Source organism: Capra hircus, chromosome 28, assembly GCF_001704415.2.
Source record: "Capra hircus breed San Clemente chromosome 28, ASM170441v1, whole genome shotgun sequence".
In the NCBI taxonomy this organism is placed as follows: Eukaryota; Metazoa; Chordata; class Mammalia; order Artiodactyla; family Bovidae; genus Capra; species Capra hircus.
The window spans coordinates 35,479,621-35,503,800 of NC_030835.1; the positions used below are offsets into that span (position 1 = coordinate 35,479,621).

A 24,180-nucleotide genomic window follows, 5' to 3' on the forward strand; every position below is an offset into this window, starting at 1 on the left:
TTGCCATTATCAATGCTGCGGCATCAAGTCCCAGGAATCGTCTGGTCTAATACATGTCGTCTCTCAGCTATCCATGCCCTCAAGTGTACAGTGGATAGAACAGCAATAGCTATGCATAACATACTCTCATTGTGACAATCAGATGCGATCATGCATGTCAAATGACTCTGTAATCTAAAAAGAGCTACCCAAAGATTAATAAACTGTTTTCTGATTGACTGCCTGCCTGCAGAGATATCTGCCTTTTCTCTCTTTCCTTTATTCTATACACTCTGATCTATCAGCACACCCTCTAAATCCTCCAAGCATATTCCCCAACCCCTCACTAAGTTTCCTCACTATCATTGCTTCTTATCAGCAGACCCAGCAGTTGCCCTGCAAACTTCTGGAGGCACCTTCCACTGCTCTCCACGCTTTTAATCTTAATCTTTCCACATTCTCAAATCCAATGGTCCGCAACCTTTTTGGAACCTGGGACCAGTCTCACGGAATACAATTTTTCCACCAACGAAGGGGCAGGGATGGTTCAGGTGGTAATGCAGGCAATGGGGAGGGGTAGATGAAGCTTAGCTATCTCACCCACCGCTCACCTCTTGCGGTGAGGCCCAGTTTCCTAAGAGGCCACAGACTGGTCTGCAGACCAGAAGTTGGTGACCCCTGCTCGAATCCACAAAAAAGTCATATCAATCTTTTAAATATTACATAGAATTGCATTGTTCACCTGATCCAATGGCCTCCTTTCTTACTAGGAAAGAGTATCAACTATGGGGTTGGCCAATAAGTTTGCCTGGGTTTTCCCATAAGATGGGAAGATAAAAACCCAAACCTTTTGGTCAATCCAATACTACCAAGGGCTGGTCGGCCCTTCACCTCCCCTAACTAGTGGCCCCATTCATGGTACCAGAGCTGCAGTGCCTACTGGTCCTTCCTTCAAGAGACTGGAAGCACATTCCTAATGAGGGGCCCTTGCATTGCCTGGTCCCTCTTTCCAGAATGGTCAGGAACTTACTACTTCTCCCTTTCTCACCTCATTCAGCTCAAACGTCCCTGTCTCAGAATGGCCTTCCCTCCATATTCTTTGCAAAAGGGTGAGTCCTTACCTCAGCACTCTCTACCTTGTCACTCTGCTCTTCTTCAGAGCCCTTATTGCTTCTGAAATTATTAACATGTTTACTTATTCCCTGGGATTTAAATAGCATGGGAGCAAAAGGACTCTGTCTGTTCCTGCTATCAACTGCATCTGAGTTATTTACATGGATTAGGGGCTCAATTGAAATGGGCTTAATGGATAGTGAAAAGACTGTTCAATTTCCTTTAGTTGATGGATGTGTTCCGCAGAAAACAAAAGTGTGCCCATAAATAACTTCAATGCTACTAGTAAAACCTGAATGTTTGAATGGCCTGGAAAGGCTTTATCTCACCTTGGAATTCGAAGTGGACTCCAAGAAGCAAAGTCTGTTGCCAAATCCTTCTGCCGCCAAACATAGTTTCTGTTGTTCTTTGTGGATGGTTGCAGTACACTGTAGGACCACTTCATCATCCTGCAAAAGGGAGAAAAAGAGGAAAACAGTGAAATTTAGCATGACTCAGCCTAAATCAGATCTCGAAGACTGTTATTTTAGTGCATTTTAAAAATCAGAGCAAAATGAATCTAAGAACTGTCCTTCCCAAATCCACACAATCAAGTCCTAGAGCATTTTTATTTTCCAAAAAAAGATAACTGGGTGGCAGGAGTTGGAAAAAGTTACTACCATTGAAGAAAATTAACAGCTTTTTGCAATCAGCAGAGGCAATCTGAATAGAAAATGGTAAAATACAGGATTTCTATGCTAGAGTTCTTACACACTGCTTTAAATCATCAAAATTATCAAGAAATGGTCTGACATATTCCTTGGACATCAAGTATCATCAAAAACAGAACAGAGCCTACTAGCAGCTCACATTGTTCCAAAACTGACTCAGGAAAACAGGCCAATAACAGAGCTTCTAGGTTCAAATCAATCCAAAAAATCATCTTAGTTCATCTGTGGCAACTTGATCAAGTGCCAGTTCATCAACTGGCAACTTGATCATCTGCGAAATAATCCTGGATTGCTTAAAAATGTACAGAGAGGTGATTTGTTAGTTCAGTCCTCTGAGATCCAACACTTGGTTTCCAATCAATTAAGTTCACAGAATTAGAGGGAAAACTGTACAAGGGAAGGATGATCCACAGGATGACTCAGTACAGGCAGTATGATCACAGCAAGAAGCATGGGCTTTAGAATTCGCAATAGCTGGGTTCCTATTCCAGTTCTGCCATCAACAAAGCGAGGAGAGAAGTGAGATAAACTTACACAGTGACTGACATACAAAAGGCCCTACATCAACAAGAAATGGGAAATGGCATCATCATTTTTAAACAACATATCTCAATTTAACAGGTTCTAAGTGATAAATACCTAAAAAGTCTAACCATTTATATGTTGATATTTCAGTCTCAAAGAAACAGTATACCTAACAGGGAAATAAAAACAAACAAATATACTCATCAACCCTTTTAATTAGAATCCAGGTGAAAAGGGAATATGAGTACACGCTAGAAGACCCATGGTAGAATGGTAGAGAAGAGGTACTGTGACAAATACCTAAAAGCAGAAAACAAGCACTTTTGGTTAACCTCAGGAAAATGCTATATCCATTGGGAAAGTACAGCTCTAATTTAAAAACCTTTATCAATGCCATGTACTTGCTTTATTTCCTGTGTGGTAGCAGCAGTACCTAATAGCTGGCTTATAGCATCAGTCATAGCCAAGTCCAATCTCTTAATAATTACCTTCCAACTATCCCCCCAGCGCTCATTAATTTCCAGTGAGCATTCAATTGTTGCATTTCAAAAGTCAATTGCTTTAAAAAAAAAAAGCCTTATTTTCATATAATGAGTACATCTGAAGATTACTTCATGTTCAGCATAGCTATAATAAAAAATAATGAAGTATCTTTGTTGCTTATATAATCTGCAAGATCAAAGATACATTGTGTTTGCCAAATAGATGGTGCTAATAACAAAGTGCTGAATTGTGCTGATGTGTTCAATGCCTTCCCAAATCCCCAATGTCTTTGCTATCTTATCTCAGTGCCTCTGTGGAGTGAACTCCAGCGTGGAAACTACACTCTTGGGTAAGACAGACTTCTTTGGACACTAGAGGTGATCTAAATACCAGTTAGGGGTCTTCCCTGGTGGTCCAATGGTTAAGTATCCACCTTCCAATGCAGGGGATACAGGTTTGATCCCTGGTGGGAGAACTAAGATCCCACATGTCACAGGCAACTAAGCCTCTGTGCTACAATTCGAGAAGCCCGGGAGCTGCAAGAAGGAAAGCCTGTGAGCCTCAACAAAGAGCCCACGGAGTCAGAAATCTTTAATAAATACCCCTTAATAAGTAATTACTGCAGTGGACTAACTAAAGACATTTTAGGAATGAGAGTAAGAAAATACAGCAAGGTACAGGGCAGGTAAGAATGAACAGTGCTACCCAGTAAGCTCCAAAAGAAGAGAAGGCACATCACATTTACCAAAAATGCAGCGTATACCAGTCCTGGCATTAATTTAATCCTCCCAATATTCCAGCAATATACTGATCATTCATACAAACAGTTGAGGAAAACGAGGCTCAAAGTAACCTGTCACTCACAAAGGTCTGACCATACTTATTTCCAAGAATTGGTGATGAAACCTAATTTATCTGAAAGTCCTCGGCCGCACATTGGTTCTGAAGGCTCAGGTGACTTTTACTACTGCTGGTATCTAAAGACGTACTTCTCTATCTTTACCATGCCTCCTCTCACTCATGGGTCTTGGGTAGATTCTGCACTTCCAACAAGTGCTCAAGTATGAGGGAGATTCAGAATGGATCCCAGAAAGGACACTGATCCCAGAAAAGATGTGATAAGCCTTTTATAGGAGTTTAGAGGCAAATCAGTAACAGTTGAATGTTAAAATACATCATGAATTTTGGACAGAACTAGAAATGAGAGCACATGTAGAGATGCTCATTAGTATGTGGTACAAACCAGCTTATATAAGGGAAAGGAGCAAAGTACTGAACTACTCCATCAAACCAGTAAAACCAGCTTACTATGCAGTCGGTACTCCTTCCGACTGAGTACCTCGACATTGTGTGATGAAGCGCCTAGTCATGAAATAACATTGAATTCAGGGAGCTCCACCACCCCACCAACAAAGCAGTCTGTGGCTACAACTTTCAACCACAATCCCACCCTGATGGATAGAACCCAGCTTGACACACACAATAAGATTTTCTTAAGTTTATCTGGGAGCTGTTTCTATTTTAATTCCTATAAGCAAAGGGTTCCTTTTTGACAAAAAGTAAAATATACTGAGCATTGATGGACCAAAGACCAATTCACAAACACCTTCAAAGTCCCTTTAATTAACCCATCATTCATCTCAATGCACGGTTTTTCTCCAGAACCACTGAGGTTTGAGAGCCTACTGACTATACATTTGAAAAGTTTTGACAAGTAGCTATGTTTTTAATTATTATAACCAATGTACAACAAATAAATCTGGCTATGGTTGACACATACATATGTGTATATGATATTGGTACACACATTCACACACGAAATCTATCCAAAAAGAAAGATTAAACAGTGCCTGATACTGATCGGATTCAGACAGTTAACACTGCTCAGGTAACAGACAATAAGGATAAATTAAAACATGACTTTGGGGGTCATATGGCATCTTCTAATTCAGTCTTTACTACCCAGGCCTTGGGGTCCAGAGTGCTAACTTAACTATCATTTCTTGTGTTCTCATTTTGGTTGCATGTGCCACTGGTATGCCTCAACCTGTAAAAACTAAAATCACCCTTCAATACTCACCACCTTTTGGTATACTTTGTTTTTCGAGTTCCTAGCACCTAGGGCAACAGATTTTGACTCAACTCACAAGAAATCACATTGCAGGAAAAAAATTCTACAAAAATGAATTGTTCTTCTGTTTTATTATTTCACTTTTTAAAATTTCAAAGTCTGTTAATTCCTCAACCATGAATGACGAGCCTTAGAAGATACTAATATCTTGCTGTTCCCAGAAATACTTGAACCTACACCAATCCCAAAACAAACATGAAGAAACAAAATTACTAATCTTGTTTTATAACATTCTGAATAATGAATTGTGAATAAAGAAATCTTTTAGAAGAAACTTCATGAACAGATAGATAAATAGCAGGGCTTAAGTTAGAGAGACATCCAGCATATAGTCGCCAAGTCCTATGACATCTGCACCATCAATATCTTTCGACTCCATTACTCTCTCACCACCTTAGCTACAATCAGATCTTACTTAGACATCTTCAAAATCTTCAGAAGAGCTTTCCACACTGCAAACTCCCTTACAACAGTGCTTCACCTTGAAGTCTCATCATCAGCCCAACCATACTGTTTCCTGGCTTACAACCTTTTACTGGCTTCTCACTGGTCTAAGGAAAAAGAGCAAAACCAACCTCTAGCCTAAAAGGCTTTGCACTGCATGGCCTATGCAAGCCCAACATTTCTTCCTACCAACCTTCCTTCATTCCTATGCTCCTACATGATCCTTGTCACTAAACCCATTCTTGACCCTCTAGCTAAGACAATCATCTTTCAATCATCAATTCAAACATCTCTTCCAGAGGGCAGCCTTCCCTTCCTTCAGTTTCCTTTATGTAATTATGAGAGTATACAGTGTCTAACACTGTGCCTGGCAAATATATACAATAAATGATTATTTATCATAATCTACTTTACGATTACTCAGAAACATGAACTGCAATGCTAACAACTGGAGTTGCTTTCTAAAGTTGCCAAGGTAAGAGACTATTTAATTTCCCAAATTAAGGTGAGCATTATACAATCCCATTAAATGATTTCATAGTTACATGTGCGAGGAAATAGGGCATCATTAGGGAAAATCACTGATCCTATCACATTCATGAGAAATTTTAATGTATCACAACTATACATTGGATCACTGAAAAAAAGCAATTGAGTCCTTCATTTCCCCCCTATTTCCACATAAACACCATAAAAATTAGACTACAACTCTTTCCATATACAATCTAAGCTATCCAAGCATATTGTACTCTTGAAAAGTCAAAAAATGCTCTTAATAACTCTGGTCATTAAAAAGTCCCTCATCACACCAAGTACTTCCCTTAGGCTCTGATTAGGCTTATCTTTCAAAATGCCTATCCAGGTTTAAACCTTCCATAACTGATCCTCTCCTTTAGTTACATCCTGATAATTTTGCCACAGTTAGCTCTAACTCAAAAAGTTCACCATCAGTATTGGATCCAATGCTATCTGTCAAGCAGATCAGATTAAACGCCATGAAAACCAGGAATCCAATGAAAATAAACAGCTTAGTTAAAACCTGAGGGAATCATAACACCATTCAATTTACACCACTGCACATAGTAAATACTTCATAAATGTATGTTGGATTGAATTCCTTATGTTAAATGCTTCTGTATTTTTCCTGTGATCTTTCTTACAGCTCTTAAGCGTAGAGATCAATTATTTACAGGGGGAAAGCCAGCACTACAATACTGCATTCCAGGCAATTTTACAATGAGTAAATAAGACATGATTTCTACAACAAATGCTGCCAAGTCTGCTGGAATGGTACAAGATGGAAAATAATTATCAAATACCACCACCAACAGCTTCTTTCAAACATTCATAACTGAAATATTTTCTGAGGACATAATGTATGCTAGGAAATGTTCTAAGCCCTTGAGAAAATTTAGTAAAATAAATCAAAGAACTCTGAACTTATTAGGCTTACCTCCTGACAGGGAAGAGAGACAATAAACAATAAGTTCACAAATTATGTTAAAGGTGAAAAGTCTGTGGGAAAAAATGGAACAGGATAAGGGGATCGCACAGAGTCGGACATGACTGAAGCGACTTAGCAGCAGCAGCTGCAGCAAGGGGATTGTAGTGACGTTGCAGTCAGGGTGATTAAAATTGTGAATAAAGTTATGAGGCTTCACTTGGGCAAAGACTTGAAGCAGGGAAAAGGAATCAGTCAGATGAGTACTTGCAGAAGGGGCATTCCAGGCAGAAGGAAGGCCTGTGAAAGCCTCTCGGGCAGAAGGGTACCTGGCGCGTCCAAGAAACGGGGCTGATGTCACTGCAGATGGATTGGAGTAAGCCAGCAGGAGGGTGGTGGGAGATGAGGGTCCAGATCAATACAAACCCTGAGCCCAGTGAAAAGCCTCTGGCTTTTTCTGAGGGACAGGGGAGCCTGTGCCATGTACTAAATGCAACCTACAGGGAGGCAAGGAAGAAGCAGGGTGACCTCACAGGATCACTGCAACCATTCAGCAGACATGAAGGTGACTCAGACCACAGTGGGAACAGTGGAGGTAGAGACAAATGATCAAATCCTGGATATGCTTTGCACTGATCGAGGGCGTATTATGTTCCAGAAGCTGTGATAAGCAGTCACAAGTTCATTTCTTTTGTTCCCATCATCATGTCTACATCTTCTAGCCTACTGCCAAATAAAATGTTAACCATACTATTTTGTTTTCTTACAGCAAATATGTCGATAGCAGAACAAATGAGCTAAAAGAATCCAAAGAAAACCAGTCCATATCTGTGGTCTCACACTGAGTCTACATTTATTCATTTTAAAAAAGCAGGCAGTCCTCAGTTTGCACATAAGTACAGGACTCTAAAAATGACCATGCAAAGCAATATCTGGGAGAATTACTTATGAATTGTTCCTTGATCTTTAAAAGTTTTCATTCAAACATTAAAACTCTCCCTAGTGCCAGTTATAAAAGTACAGAAAATAAAATAGTAAAACTAATACTGGTTTCAGTTCAGTCGCTCAGTCGTGTCTGACTCTTTGTGACCCCATGAATTGCAGCACGCCAGGCCTCCCTGTCCATCACCATCTGCCGGAGTTCACTCAGACTCACGTCCACCGAGTCAGTGATGCCATCCAGCCATCTCATCCTCTGTCGTCCCCTTCTCCTCCTGCCCCTAATCCCTCCCAGCATCAGGGTCTTTTCCAATGAGTGAACTCTTCATGTGAGGTGGCCAAAGTACTGGAACTTCAGCTTTAGCATCATTCCTTCCAAAGAAATCCCAGGGCTGATCTCCTTCAGAATGGACTGGTTGGATCTCCTTGCAGTCCAAGGGACTCTCAAGAGTCTTCTCCAACACCTCAGTTCAAAAGCATCAATTCTTCAGTGCTCAGCTTTCTTCACAGTCCAACTCTCACATCCATACATGACCACAGGAAAAATCATAGCCTTGACTAGACGGACCTTTGTTGGCAAAGTAATGTCTCTGCTTTTCAATATGCTATCTAGGTTGGTCATAACTTTCATTCCAAGAAGTAAGCGTCTTTTAATTTCATGGCTGCAGTCACCATCTGCAGTGATTTTAGAGCCCCCCAAAATAAAGTCTGACACTGTTTCCACTGTTTCTTCATCTATTTCCCATGAAGTGATGGGACCAGATGCCATGATCTTTGTTTTCTGAATGTTGAGCTTCAAGCCAACTTTTTCACTCTCCTCGTTCCCTTTCATCAAGAGGCTTTTTAGTTCCTCTTCACTTTCTGCCACAAGGGTGGTGTCATCTGCATAATACTGGTTTAGCATGCTGTAGTTGACTACATTAGAAACATGGAAAATGGAAAGTGTTTTATTTCTTCAGAAAACACTTATCAAGAGTAGTCTGAACAGTGCTTGCTTTATCCTTCTCATGCTAACTTTCCCTCGGGAACGTACGTTTATTCAAATGTCATGGCCAATGGTCATGATCCCACATCTTCCAGCATCTTCAATGTGTAAAGCATCACAGAGTTCTTTAATGCGAACGCCTTGTCACTGCCACCTCCTCGGGGACATCTTCGTCCTTTCGTCACATCTGCTTCCCTCACTATGTCAGTGAGCACACCTTCACTCCCTTCTCTGGCTGGATGGCTGTATTTTCTCAAGCAGCTACAGTGGCCACACTCCTGCATCCAGAGGTTGCCTCTACAGCTCTATGTTTAATTAGAATTTCATTTTCACCACCTTTTGTCTCACTACCAGACCTTCATCTTTGTTAGGCAATCCCCATGCATCCATTTGTGTAAAATGTCCTGTGCCGTGATCACAGGCAGACAAGGAGGGAATGCAACAACACGCTTGCTGTCTGTGTGTGAAACAAAGAACAGACGGGCAGTGACCGATCACCACAGCCTCTGAGAGAAGCGCTGTGACTGGCCGTGGATCACAATAGGCAACTGGTATCTAGCAGGAACTCACAAACTCGAGAGCCAGCAGTGGAGTCTGCACTTCATGCAATGACTCATACTGAATAAATGATGCTACATGAATAAGCCATTAAGTTGGGGTATCTGTGCTATTTAGTTCAATGATGTTAACGGCAAGTTGTACACATCACAACCATGCCAGGTGCAGGCCACCTATGTTTATTGAGAACCTGCTAAAGACAAAGCAATTGGAACGTAATATATTTTGAATGTAGAAGTTGGAAAAAAACTGCTGACAACTTATATGAAAGAAAAAAAACCAGAAAGCTTTGTTTAATAAATTGTGCAATTGTGCAACTGGAAAAAATACAACTGTCACACTGGAGAGAAACCCTGTAAATGGAGTAAATTTGAAAGAGCCTTTAGAAACAGCTTTAACTTTTATAGACACTGAAAAACTCACAAAAGATACTCTATGAATGTGTTCCCTGTGGAAGAGCTTTCAGTTACCACATATCCTATTAAGTACATGAGCAAATTCACACTGGTGAAAAAAATATAAGAATGTCATTTCTCTGGAAAAGTCTTTAATACATATTCTGTCCTTAAATAACATCAGATCCTTCACACTAGAGAGAAACCCTATAAATGCAATGAATATGAAAGAGCCTGCAGGCAGAGCACACACCTTTATAGAAATCAGATAATCCACACAGAGGGGTGAATTGCATTAATATAACAATTATGAGAGAAGTGTTGGCCAAAGTACCAACCTTTGTGCACAACTTAAGTAAATGAGCATACCTTGAATGCAAGTAAAAATGCAGGCTACAAAAAAATACACCTTAACTACTGTATGTCAAAATGTGTAAGTATATGACAAGAATGAATGGAAATACAGATAAATAAGTAATTTATTAATTAAAATTACACATGAAAAATCAACCCCAAGGTTCAAAGATTATAAATTGTGAAAGGCAAATTTTAAGACTTTTAGAAGAAAATATGAGCAAATATCAGTATTAGCTTATAATTAGAAAGGATTTTTCAAGCAAGACTCAACACAAAAGACTAATAAATACACCTTCATTAAAATTAAGAACTTCTGTTCAATAAAAGCCACAAAATAAAATGAAAAACCAAACACTATGGAGATATTTGAAATATATATATAAGATAAATGAATATATAAAGAAATTATTAAAATCACTGAGGAAACTAAAATAATAGGAAAAAGGCATAAAGAGCGTTTCACAGTAGAAAAAATATAAATGGTGAATTAACACATGAAAAAAGGTTCAGTTCAGTTCAGTCACTCAGTCGTGGCCAGCTCTTTGTGACCCCATGAATCGCAGCATGCCAGGCCTCCCTGTCCATCACCAACTCCCGGAGTTCACTCAGACTCACGTCCACAGAGTCAGTGATGCCATCCAGCCATCTCATCCTTTGTCGTCCCCTTCTCCTCCTGCCCCCAGTCCCTCCCAGCATCAGAGTCTTTTCCAATGAGTCATCTCTTCCCATGAGATGGCCAAAGTACTGGAGCTTCAGCTTTAGCATCATTCCTTCCAAAGAAATCCCAGGGCTGATCTTCAGAATGGATTGGTTGGATCTCCTTGCAGTCCAAGGGACTCTCAAGAGTCTTCTCCAACACCACAGTTCAAAAGCATCAATTCTTCGGCGCTCAGCCTTCTTCACAGTCCAACTCTCACATCCAACTATAGCCCTGACTAGACAAACCTTAGTCGGAAAAGTAATGTCTCTGCTTTTGAATATGCTATCTAGGTTGGTCATAACTTTCATTCCAAGGAGTAAGCGTCTTTTAATTTCATGGCTGCAATCACCATCTGCAGTGATTTTGGAGCCCAAAAAATAAAGTCTGACACTGTTTCCACTATTTCCCATGAAGCGATGAGACCAGATGCCATGATCTTCGTTTTCTGAATGTTGAGCTTCAGGCCAACTTTTTCACTCTCCACTTTCACTTTCATCAAGAGGCTTTTTAGCTTCTCTTCACTTTCTGCCATAAGGGTGGCATCATCTGCATATCTCAGGTTATTGATATTTCTCCCAGCAATCTTGATTTCAGCTTGTGTTTCTTCCATTCCAGCGTATCTCATGATGTACTCTGCATATATGTTAAATAAGCAGGGTGACAATATACAGCCTTGACGTACTCCTTTTCCTATTTGGAACCAGTCTGTTGTTCCATGTCCAGTTCTAACTCTTGCTTCCTGACCTGCATACAGGTTTCTCAGGAGGCAGGTCAGGTGGTCTGGTATTCCCATCTCTTTCAGAATTTTCCACGGTTTATTGTGATCCACACAGTCAAAGGCTTTGGCATAGTCAATAAAGCAGAAATAGATGTTTTTCTGGAACTCTCTTGCTTTTTCCATAATCCAGCGGATGTTGGCAATTTGATCTCTGGTTCCTCTGCCTTTTCTAAAGCAGCTTGAATGTCAGGAAGTTTACGGTTCATGAATTGCTGAAGCCTGGCTTGGATAATTTTGAGCATTACTTTACTAGCATGTGAGATGAGTGCAATTGTGCAGTAGTTTAAGCATTCTTTGGCATTGCCTTTCTTTGGGATTGGAATGAAAACTGACCTTTTCCAGTCCTGTGACTGGAAAAGAGGTTACAAGTGACTAGAGTATTAGTAGTTCAAGAAATATAGGTACTAGCAATTGAAGAAATAGAGAATAAAAGCAAAATAAAATCTATTTTCTACTCTATTCTACTCTACAGAGTGGAATAAAAAAAGTCTGACAGTACTAAGTGTTGACAAAAACATGGAAAAATAGGAACTTTTGTGCCCTCCTAATAGGAAAGTAAATTATTTATATTAAAAAAAAAAAACCTTTAGAAAACAACTTGACATAGAAGTTGAAAATTGGAATACCCTTTAACCTGGAAGTTCCATTCCTAGATAAATTCACTATAAGAAAATTTTATTTATATGAGAAAGCTTGTATAAGAATGTTAATTATGGCACCAAAATCATGAATAATAAAATGGTGCTAACTATTAAATTCAGCAAAAGAAGCAAGAAGAATAAGTCAGCAATAAGATGGATAACATCTGCAAGGAATAAGCTGAGGTAAGCATTTCAGAACTCAGGCCACAGTCAATATGCACTGGAAGAGCTCTCTTTTGTGGTGCCTAACACAAGATGCGGTGTTGGAGAAGACTCTTGAGAGTCCCTTGGACTGCAAGGAGATCCAACCAGTCCATTCTAAAGGAGATCAGTCCTGGGTGTTCATTGGAAGGACTGATCTAAAGCTGAAACTCCAATACTTTGGCTACCTCATGCAAAGAGCTGACTCATTGAAAAAGACTCTGATGCTGGGAGGGATTGGGGGCAGGAGGAGAAGGGGACGACAGAGGATGAAATGGCTGGACGGCATCACCAACTCGATGGACGTGAGTGTGAGTGAACTCCAGGACTTGGTGATGGACAGGGAGGCCTGGCGTGCTGTGATTCATGGGGTCGCAGAGAGTCGGACACAACTGAGCGACTGAACTGAACTGAACACAAGATGCAGGGGCACACACCGTGACCAAGGATCAAAGCAGAGCTGGACACTCATAGAAGTGGTCACAAGTCTTCGAAAAAGATAGGAACCATGACATCAAATGCTACTGAAGGATGCCAGATTCCACAAGTTACTAGTTCAAAACTTCCAGACAAAAGACATGCTTTGCAATAAAACTAAAGGCATTGAAGACAAAAGGAAAGACGTAATATCCCAGTAACGCACAACAAGAAGGTCCATGAAAGATTCCTGAAACATAGAAGGGACCCATGAACTGACACTACAGACGCTTCAGGAAAAATCTATTTTTAGCAATATTCTTATTTACGATGATATGATCCCATCTGAGCTACAATGTGACTGTCCAGTCTGCAGTTCCTCACTAGCAAATGAACCAAATATCCTTCAAGGTCCCTTCCAGCCTTCATATTCAATGGTTTTTGGAAAAAGGCAAAAGGATAAAAGGGAATCTCTCTCCCATACAAATTAAAAGAGAGAAATTAAATGTACCTTTCACACTTTTACTGTACATGCCTGTCTCGTGAGCCACCACCATTTTCTGGTGAGAGAAAACTAGAGGCTATATCATTAGTATCCTTATGTGTTTGAGTTGTGCAGGTGTTTTTTAAATGTAAGACCATAGTAATATCTTTTTTTATCTCATAAAAAAATACAGTTACAGAAGTAATCTATTGCTCTGTTAAGCAAAAGAATATATACAAAATGTCACATAAGAGTTTACAGCCTGTGATGACAGCATTAGCCATGTGTCTGGGTAATGTCAGCTGGACATTGTCTTGAAAGGAGTCAGAGATAAAAATACAAATATCAGAGATGATCAAGACATCAGACCTCTCAATTTCCAATAGTCACAAGAGGCATCTATCTAAACAGCAGGTAGAAGGCAGAATGCTTCCTCTGAGCAAATAAACATGTCATTAATGCCTTTCGATTCTCAGTTTAGTAGGAAATATCACTTCCATCAGAAAGGAACTTTACCTCTTTCACCTGTAATACCCTAAATTAAGAACTGCATCAGGGTAGGATAAATTTATGTCACCAATAATCTCTAAGTAGACCTTTTGGTATTCTCTAATAGTTTCACTGTTACCAACCACCTAAGCCAAAGTCAGACTCTGCTGGTCTTGCCACAGGCCAGTAGCAGTCTTATCACTGACAAGAGTCTTTAGCTTCCTGCCAACTGAGACTTAACAAAAATAAAAGCTGGAAAAATTTCTAAAGAGGTCTTAAATTCCTATCTTGAATGTCATAGAAACGAATAAAAACATAAAACATGATATAGATAAGCCTTTTTTTCTTATGAAGAGCCACAAATAATGATCATATTTTAATAGGTCTATATTCTGCTTGAATTTAATATGCACAAAATGTGAATTTTTCTTCCTCAAAATTTTACTATTTTCCATTGTTCCTTATCTCCATAAGTAGCACTGCCAATCAAAGTAATTAAAATCAGACAACTTTGGAAGTCAGAAAAAGAAAGACAAATATATATCACATATATGGAAGGTAAAACAGGACACAAATGAACACGTCTATGAAACAGAAACAGACTCAAACACAGGGAACAGATTTGTGGTTGCCAAGGGGGACAGGGTGGGGGGATGGATTGGGAGTTCAGGATTAGTAGGTGCAAACTATTGTATACAGAATGGATAAAAAACAAGGTCCTACTGTATGCCAGAGAGGACTATATTCAATATCCTGTGATAAACCATAAATATGGAAAAGAATGTTTATGTGAGTCACTTTGCTTTACGGCAGTAATTAATACAACATTGCCATTAAATTAAACTTCAATCAAAAATACTAATAAACTAAAAAGAAATCAGACAGTTACACACTATCTTTATCATTTCCTTCTACTCACTGGCCATGTTCCTTTCACGTGGCCCACCATCACACCAGGCCCCATGCAACTGACCTTTCTCATGGTTCATTAGACCCGGCACAATCTATTTTCTCCCATCTCTACAGTATCTCACAACTTCCCCCACTTTCTTTGTCACAATCCAGATATATATATTACCTTCTGGTTTCTCCAATGCAGAAAGCTATTTTATATCTTAAATTTTTTGCTTGTTTTTCCCTTTACCAGAAATATTCTTCCTCAGGACCTTGGCAAAGCCTGCTCTTTCCCATCCTTGAGGTCTTCACTTACAGTACTCTCCTCTCCTCTCCTTATCACCCTGCCCAGCCTCTTTCTCGTTCCTTTATAACATGAATCACACTCTGTAACTTCTTTATTTAACTGTTTTCTGGCCCACTGTCTTCCGTATATTCCATGAAGAAAGGGACTCTGTCTGCCTTGTTCATACTGCATCCCGAGAACCCAAGGCATAGAAGATATTCATAAAGGACATCTGAAGAGTAAAAGAATACATGTATTACTCCTAGGTCTTTCAAAGAAAAGGGAGTTGCCATTTATTATATGCTAGGACTACCTCCTCTCTAGGGGCAGCTAACAGCCATCAAGCACCTCTGTTCTAAGAACAATGCATTTTCTCAATGACACATTAAGGGAAGGTCCATGTCAGTTCTGTTCATTAACTTCTTTCCAACACAGAGCACAGCATCTGGCACAATACAGTCACAATACAATACATAAATACATGAAGAGATATATGAGTTGAGTATTGATTAACTTAAAGAGATGGGAATACCAGACCATCAGACCTGCCTCTTGAGAAATCTGCATGCAGGCCAGGAAGCAACAGTTAGAACTGGACATGGAATTACAGACTGGTTGCAAATAGGGAAAGGAATACATCAAGGCTGTATATTGTCACCCTGCTTATTTAACATATATGCAGAGTACACCATGAGAAATGCTGGACTGGAAGAAGCACAAGCTGGAATCAAGATTAGGGGAGAAATATTAATAACCTCAGATATGCAGATAACACCACCCTTATGGGGGAAAATGAAGAACTAAAGAGCCTTTTGATGAAAGTGAAAGAAGAGAGTGAAAAAGTTGGCTTAACATTCAACATTCAGAAAACTAAGATTATGGCATCTGGTCCCAGCACTTCATGGGAAATAGATGGGGAAACAGTGGAAACAGTGACAGACTTTATTTTCTTGGGCTCCAAAATCATTGCAGATGGTGACTGCAACCATGAAATTAAAAGACGCTTGCTCCTTGGAAGAAAAGTTATGACTAACCTAGATAGCATATTAAAAAGCAGAGACATTACTTTGCCAACAAAGGTCTATCTTAGTCAAAGCTATGGTTTTTCCAGTAGTCATGTATGGATGTGAGAGTTGGACTGTGAAGAAAGCTGAGCACTGAAGAACTGATGCTTTTGAACTGTAGTGTTGAAGAAGACTCTTGAGAGTCCCTTGGAATGCAAGGAGATCCAACCAGTTCATCCTAAAGGAAATCAGTCCTGGGTGTTCACTGGAAGGATTAATATTGAAGATGAAACTCCAACACTTTGGCCACCTGATGCAAAGAACAGACTCATTTGAAAAGACCTTGATGCTGGGAAAGACTGATGGTGGGAGGAAAAGGGGACGACAGAGGATGAGATGGCTGGATGGCATCACCGACTCGATGGACATGAGTTTGAGTGAACTCCGGGAGTTGGTGATGGACAGGGAGGCCTGACATGCTGCAGTCCATGTGGTCACAAAGAGTCGGACATGACTGAGTGACTGAACTGAACTGATTGATATTGTGTTTATTGGTATGAGTAGGTGACATTATTACGGCTACTTTACAGATGAGCAAAACAGGCCTTGTGAGAATAAATCATTTGCCCATGTTTACTAGAAAAGCGGTTGAGCAGAATTCAAACCTGGGTCCACCTGACTCTGTGTTAGACTCCTAACCTTTGCGCTATACATCCTCCTGCAATGATACAAAATCACCGCACTAACCGTCTAGCTAGGAATCTACCCAGAAATTAACCCTAGTATAATTCCCTGGTTCTTTTTTATCAAATGCTTTAACAATGAGGCTATAGGTATAGTGAATATAGTTACTGTATGTATCCAGAGTTAATTGTGTTAAAAACAAAACCAAATAAAAAAAAAAATCACACGAGGAGTTTACATAAAATAACAAGCTAAATTTCTTTGAAAAGAGGAGCAGCCGGCAATGGTGAGATGAGAAATAAGGTTGTGTGTTTCATTAGTACATAATTAAAATTTAGCCAATAATTAAATTTTAAATTGAGAAAGGGCTATCCAAAGTAGTGCTACTTAATGGGTTTTTAGGTAAGGGGAGAAAAAGGCAATGTAGAAAACAAAGATCAATATAGACAAAAGAGGAGGAAGGGACCTTGGTAACTTCCACATTAGAGATGGAAAAATACCTATTTTCTGGACTATTGTAATGTATTAATATCGCCATATCCTTTGAAACTCATTAAAATACTTGATAAAATGAAGTTGTTGGCTTAGAACTCAGCAGAGCATCTTTCTTTTCAATTACAGCTGCCCCACATTTCCTTGTTATTTTAAAACTTAGCAAAGAGGAGCTGCAGTAAATCAAGCTGGCAAAGGGTCACGGCCCCAGCAGCAGGCAAAGGAGGCGGCACTGTGCAGGGAGCTTCCAAACTGTAATGAGACCACCCACAGGGTTGGCCTGATTTTTACTACCACCGTGTTCAAGTGATTCTAAACACTGTAGGGGATACAGTTCTATCCACCTGGGTAACTGCTCCTTCTACCACACCCTTTCCTCCACACGTAGAGCTCACACAGAGTTGCTGAAGCATCAGGAAATCTACACACATACACACTCACACACACATGCACAGAAGCTGGTATATTAAACAGCATAACTAGATACTGCACAAATAATTTCGGATGCAGACACAATCCTAGAATCTGATTCCAACTACAGAAGAACAGATGTAGATCAGGACTGATGTACCTGTAAGACCAAGCAAAAAAGCCACTTCAGTATCCTAATATGATAGACCCCATGTATTCCCTAGTGAAATTTTATTTCAAAATATGAAAAAAAACCCACTGAAACTGCCCTCATGAATATCACCTAAGATACAGAGATGGCAAACTATACTTTTTAATAAGACAGTAAGTAAGAAGAAAAAAAGTTTCCCAGAGATCATGAGGTAAAAAATAATGTTTTTGTTCCCACATTATAAATCCTTGAAATCAGTTTCTGAAGTATTCTAAATATTTTTGTAAATGGAATTTTAAAATGATAAAGAGTCTAAAATCATTTGGATAGCACATGAGGTCATAAAGGTAGAATCACAAAAACAGAAGCAGTTACAAAAATTAAGCATTTAATTTGACCTTTGTAACGTGAATTGACATGCAAAGAAAAAAAATCATATCTAGAAAGGCTGAACATACTTCAGACACTCTTGGTAATTGTTTCATGTGAGATAAAGATTAAGGTTGACACACAACGCCACTAACAATAACATCAACGGAAAGGTATCCTTACCACTTTTTCCGCTTCAAAAATAGCATGCATGCTATCTACACCTGTGTTCCCAGCCCAGATTTGATCTGAATGTCCTACTTGAAGATGACCTCATACATAAGGCTGAAACTGTTAAAATTCACCTGAACATATGTGCTGAGTATGAGACTGTCATTCTGACCTTCTCACACCTGCCTACATGGAATACAGCCACAGAAACAGCCAGTAAAGAAAGGAGTGCTCCTATTTGTACCTAGAGCACTGACATCACACAGAGAGACAAGGAGAGTAACTGAGCACTGAATAATGTCTCCCTGTCACCAGGAAGACGCTCAAGCATAAAGTATCAAGAGACCAAAGGGAGCGCCAGATGCGCTGGGCCCTTAGGAGTCATTCTGCAACACACAACAAGTCTTAACTATCGTACAAAGTGTTACTGAGATGTTACGCTTCTATGAAAAATTAAATGTACTTATTCATATTACTTTCAAATATTCAGTAGCTATACAGAGCAGATAAGACTCACATTTAAGTATAAATATATGGCACCCCACTCCAGTACTCTTGCCTGGAAAATTCCATGGACGGAGGAGCCTGGTAGGCTGCAGTCCATGAGGTCGCGAAGAGTCGGACTGGACTGAGCGACTTCCCTTTCACTTTTCACTTTCATGCATTGGAGAAGGAAATGGCAACCCACTCCAGTGTTCTTGCCTGGAGACTCCCAGGGACGGGGGAGCCTGGTGGGCTGCCGTCTCTGGGGTCGCACAGAGTCGGACACGACGGAAGCGACTTAGCAGCAGCAGCAGCATATGTGTATACTATACATAATATATTGGTTGAGATTGCATGCATATTTTAGAACATTCAAAGTCCTCTTTCTCTTCCTCTTCTAAGCAGAATGGCTGAGACCAGAGGGATAAAGCAGGAGAGCTTCTCAAAGATACATGCCATACTTGGATTACAGAAACCATGGTAAGTCCTGAAGAGAAAACAACTGTATATAAATCACCACAACATTTTAAGGATGGATAGTGAAAAGACTGTTAAGGAAGAATGCTGAAAACATGAAGAAGTAATTTCAGAGGCAATTTTTAAGATCTGAATCTATACATCAAAAACTGTTTCAAGACAGGCAATTTCTGACTCTTGAGGACACTACACTTTCCTGATTACATATATAGAAAGACTTTACCTTGCTCTCACATGTGCAAGCCTATGACCTCCAGTAAGTGTATTTTTCCTGTACTGCACAACATGGACAAATTTTTAAGACTAATCAAAAAAATAATTAACAATGGTCTGGATATATATACAATTATACCATCCACAGAAGAATAAACATCAAAGAGGTTTTAGTAAAAATACCAAGTATGAGAAAATATTACTCATAGAAACTGTTTAATCTTCTTTCTGGAATATGTTTTGATATGTATCTCCCCATTTACATGTCTGTGCAAGGGTTCACAGCCTAGAATGTATGGATGTAACATGTATTTATGGATTCATATAACTGCTTTTGAAAAACATAGTGAAATGAGTTTGCAGTTTCAGCCTCCAATTTACTTTTGTCATTGGCAATCTTATTAAATTCTCTTCCTGCTAATTACAATTCTTTAATTCAAATGGAGATTACCATCCAGTGTACCAAAACATACATATTTTTACATGCTTTCAGTAAATTACCTCAACTTTTCTTGCAATTTGTAAGTATTTCCACTGAGGGCTTTTATCTGACCTGGGAATGAATCAATGAACCAACAAATTATATCTGACCATTAAACTGTTTCTGATAAGAGTCAGGTTGTACATTTGTACTCTAGAAAGTGAGCATAAGCAAAGTAGCAAATTTCAGCTTTTCTGTTGTTTTCACTCAGCTTGACACCAGTATTAACACAGATCAGCAAAAGGTTACTGTGTACATGAAGCAAAGTCCTGATAAAGTATTAGGACCAGCCCTTGAAAATCTTAGTATTGAACTCTCAAATGCCAGTTTACAAAGGCTCAAATATAATGGATGGAAAACATAAAAGTTACCCCAATAAAGTGAGACACACAAAGTATCTGTTACAGAAATCTCTGTACAAAAAGAGCCCACTAGGGCCCAGTCAGAAACCCAGGAGCTACAGCCCATGTTCAGCACTTCTAGCTGTGATCCTAGGTGATTTACTTATTATTCTGTCTCCAGTGTTTTCATCTGTTAGATGGAAGTCACATAATGTTATATAATAAGCTTTATAATAAGAGTTAATATGATAAGTTATATAAGAACTAAGTTATGTGATTATTATTAACTTGTCCACTATACATAACTATTCCTTAACACTTGGAATACTAAATAATATGAATTAAGTATAAAGCATTACTGTAGCTTTTTTGGGCTTTTTTTGTTTGTTTATTTTTGCCAGGCCATGTGGCTTGTGGGATCTTAATTTCCTAACCAGAAACTGAACACCCTGGCACCTTGGCATGAGAGCACCGAGTCCTAAGCACTGGACCATCAGGGAATTCCCAGACAGTATTACTTTTGGACTAGACTCAGAGTTTAAATCCCTGATCTCCAGGTTTCCTTTTACAAGTCACAGTGATTGTCTGTATCTTCATCTATAAAATGAGATAACACCTACCTTACAGGATTGCTGCAAGAGATTAAATTAATCAAGAATATAATATTTACAAAGTGAACAAGAAAGGGTGCCAGAATATAAAAGATTAGTAAGTATTAATTCATCATTCCTATTTTTCTAAGCAGTAAATTTGCTTATTCATGACATGACCAGAACACAGCAGAACCAGTTTTCACACATGGGGCTTACACTCAGGAATACATAACTAAGTGAAAGAATGATTTATAAAATTTAATATCAGATAGTGACAAAAGCCAATACAAAAGGACAAGGTCAAATGTTCAAGAGTAACGAAGGGGATTAAATTAGAAGCTGGTCAGATTCGTACTCTGATGAGACAACAATGAACAGAGATCAAAATGAACCCGGGAGAGACTTCCCTGGAAGCCCACTACAGGAGGCATATGTTCAACCCCTGGTCTGGGAACGAAGACCCCCCAAGCCATGCAGCAGGGCCAAAAAGAATAAACTCGGGGAAGAACATGTGGAATATTTCAGGGAGGGAAGAACCCATGCACGAGGAAAGGGTCTGATGAGCAAAGGGCTCTGGGGACGATAGAAGAAACGAGGGCGGAAAATTAGTCGAGTTGGATCAAGCGGGGCTTATAGGTCATGGGAAGGATTTTGGAGTTTAGTCCAAGTATGATAGTAGCAACCTATACATTTAATGCAACCCTTATCATCATTATCCAACATTTTTCACAGAAAATAATTCTAGAATTTATATGGAATCACAAAAGAGAATTACCACAGTAATCCTGAGGGAAAATAAAGAACAATTCTGGCGGTATAACCCTCCCTGACTTCAGACTATGCTGCAAGCAACAGTAATCAAAATAGCATGGTTTTAACACGCAAAAAAAAAACAGCAACATATACTATGAAACAGAAATAGAGAGCCCAGAAGTAGACCATACACCTACATACAATCTATAAAGACAAAGGAGACAAGAATACAATATAAAGATAGTGTCTTCAACAAGCAGTGGTGAGGCTGCTGGTCAGATACATATAAAAGAATGACACTATAACTGTCTCCAGTACCATATACAAAAATAAACTGGTTTAAAGATCTAAATGCAAGACATCATAAAACTCCTATAAGAGGACATAAATGAAACATTCTTTAATATATTCCACAGCAATATTTTCTTAGACCAGTATCCCACGGCAAAAGAAATAAAAGCAAAAATAAACAGATGGGACCTAATCAAACTAAAATGCTCCTGCACAGCAAAAGAAACCATCAACAAAATTAAAAGACAACCTGTGGAATGGGAGAAAACATTTGCAAACAATGAGACCAACAAGGGGTTACTATCAAAACATAAACAACTTATACAATTCAACATCAACAAAACAAACAACCCAATCCGAAAATATGCAGAAGACCTGAATAGCCATTTTTCCAAAGATTTACAGGCAGCTAACAAGTACATGACAAGATGCTCAACATTGCTAATTATTAGAGAAATGGAAATAAAAAACCGCAATGAGGTATCATCTTATATAGGTCAGAATGGCTATCGTCAAAAGCTCTACAAGTATTAAAAGCTTGAGAGGATATGGAGGAAAAAAAAGCCTCATTCACTGTTAATGGGAAATTGGTGCAACTACTAAGTGAGAGTTATTGATATTTCTCCCGGCAATCTTGATTCCAGCTTATGCTTCTTCCAGCCCAGCATTTATCATGATGTACCCTGCATATAAGTTAAATAAGCAGGGTGACAATATACAGCCTTGATGTACTCCTTTTCTATTTGGAAACAGTCTGTTCTTCTACATCCAGTTCTAACTGTTGCTTCCTGACCTGCATATAGGTTTCTCAAGAGGCAGGACAGGTGGTCTGGCATTCCCATCTCTTTCAGAATTTTCTACAGTTTATTGTGATCCACACAGTCAAACACTTAGGCATAGTCAATAAAGCAGAAACAGATGTTTTTCTGGAACTCTCTTGCTTTTTCCATGATCCAGTGGATGTTGGCAATTTGATCTCTGGTTCCTCTGCCTTTTCTAAAACCAGCTTGAACATCTGGAAGTTCACGGTTCACGTATTGCTGAAGCCTGGCTTGGAGAATTTTGAGCATTACTTTACTAGCGTGTGAGTGAGTGAGTGAAGTCGCTCAGTCGTGTCCGACTCTTTGTGACTCCATGGACTGTAGCCTATCAGGCTCCTCCATCCATGGGATTTTCCAGGCAAGAGTGCTGGAGTGGATTGCCATTTCTTTCTCCAGGGGATCTTCCCAACCCAGGAATTGAACCCGGGTCTCCCACATTGCAGGCAGACGCTTTGCTGTCTGAGCCACGTGTGAGATGAGTGCAAACGTGCGGTAGTTTGAGCATTCTTTGCTATTGCCTTTCTTTGGGATTGGAGAAATATCAATAACCTCAGATATGCAGATAACACCACCCTTATGGCAGAAAGTGAAGAGGAACTCAAAAGCCTCTTGATGAAAGTGAAAGAGGAGAGTGAAAAAGTTGGCTTAAAGCTCAACATTCAGAAAACGAAGATCATGGCATCTGATCCCATCACTTCATGGGAAATAGATGGGGAAACAGTGGAAACAGTGTCAGACTTTATTTTCTTGGGCTCCAAAATCACTGCAGATGGTGACTGCAGCCATGAAATTAAAAGACACTTACTCCTTGGAAGAAAAGTTATGACCAACCTAGATAGCATATTCAAAAGCAGAGACATTACTTTGCCAACAAAGGTCCATCTAGTCAAGGCTATGGTTTTTCCAGTAGTCATGTATGGATGTGAGAGTTGGACTGTGAAGAAAGCTGAGCACCAAAGAATTGATGCTTTTGAACTGTGGTGTTGGAGAAGACTCTTGAGAGTCCCTTGGACTGCAAGGAGATCCAACCAGTCCATTCTGAAGGAGATCAGCCCTGGGATTTCTTTGGAAGGAATGATGCTGAGGCTGAAACTCCAGTACTTTGGCCACCTCATGAGAAGAGTTGACTCATTGGAAAAGACTGTGATGCTGGGAGGGATTGGGGGAAGGAGGAGAAGGGGACGACAGAGGATGAGATGGCTGGATGGCATCACTGACTCGATGGACGCGAGTCTGAGTGAACTCCAGGAGTTGGTGATGGACAGCGAGGCCTGGCGTGCTGCAATTCATGGGGTCGCAAAGAGTCCAACACGACTGAACGACTGAACTGAACTGAACTAAGTCAGAATATGAAGATTCCTTGAAAAATTAAAAACAGAATTACCATATGATCCAGCAATTCTACTTCTGGGTATATATCCAACAAAAATTCTAATTCAAAAAGATATCTTTACCCCCACTGCTCACTTATGCATTAGCCAAGACATGGAAACAA

At 39.5% G+C, this 24,180-nt stretch overlaps 1 protein-coding gene across 1 annotated transcript in view; it reads right to left on the reverse strand.

The window, feature by feature from the left end:
- The window catches only part of RYR2 (ryanodine receptor 2), an 814,256-nt gene that overhangs the window by 582,028 nt on the left and 208,048 nt on the right, over positions 1-24,180 (reverse strand). Inside the window, exon 2 of the mRNA XM_018042460.1 lies at positions 1,422-1,541. Within this exon, the coding sequence (XP_017897949.1) occupies positions 1,422-1,541 (120 nt within the window). The remainder of the gene's footprint in view (positions 1-1,421; positions 1,542-24,180) is intronic.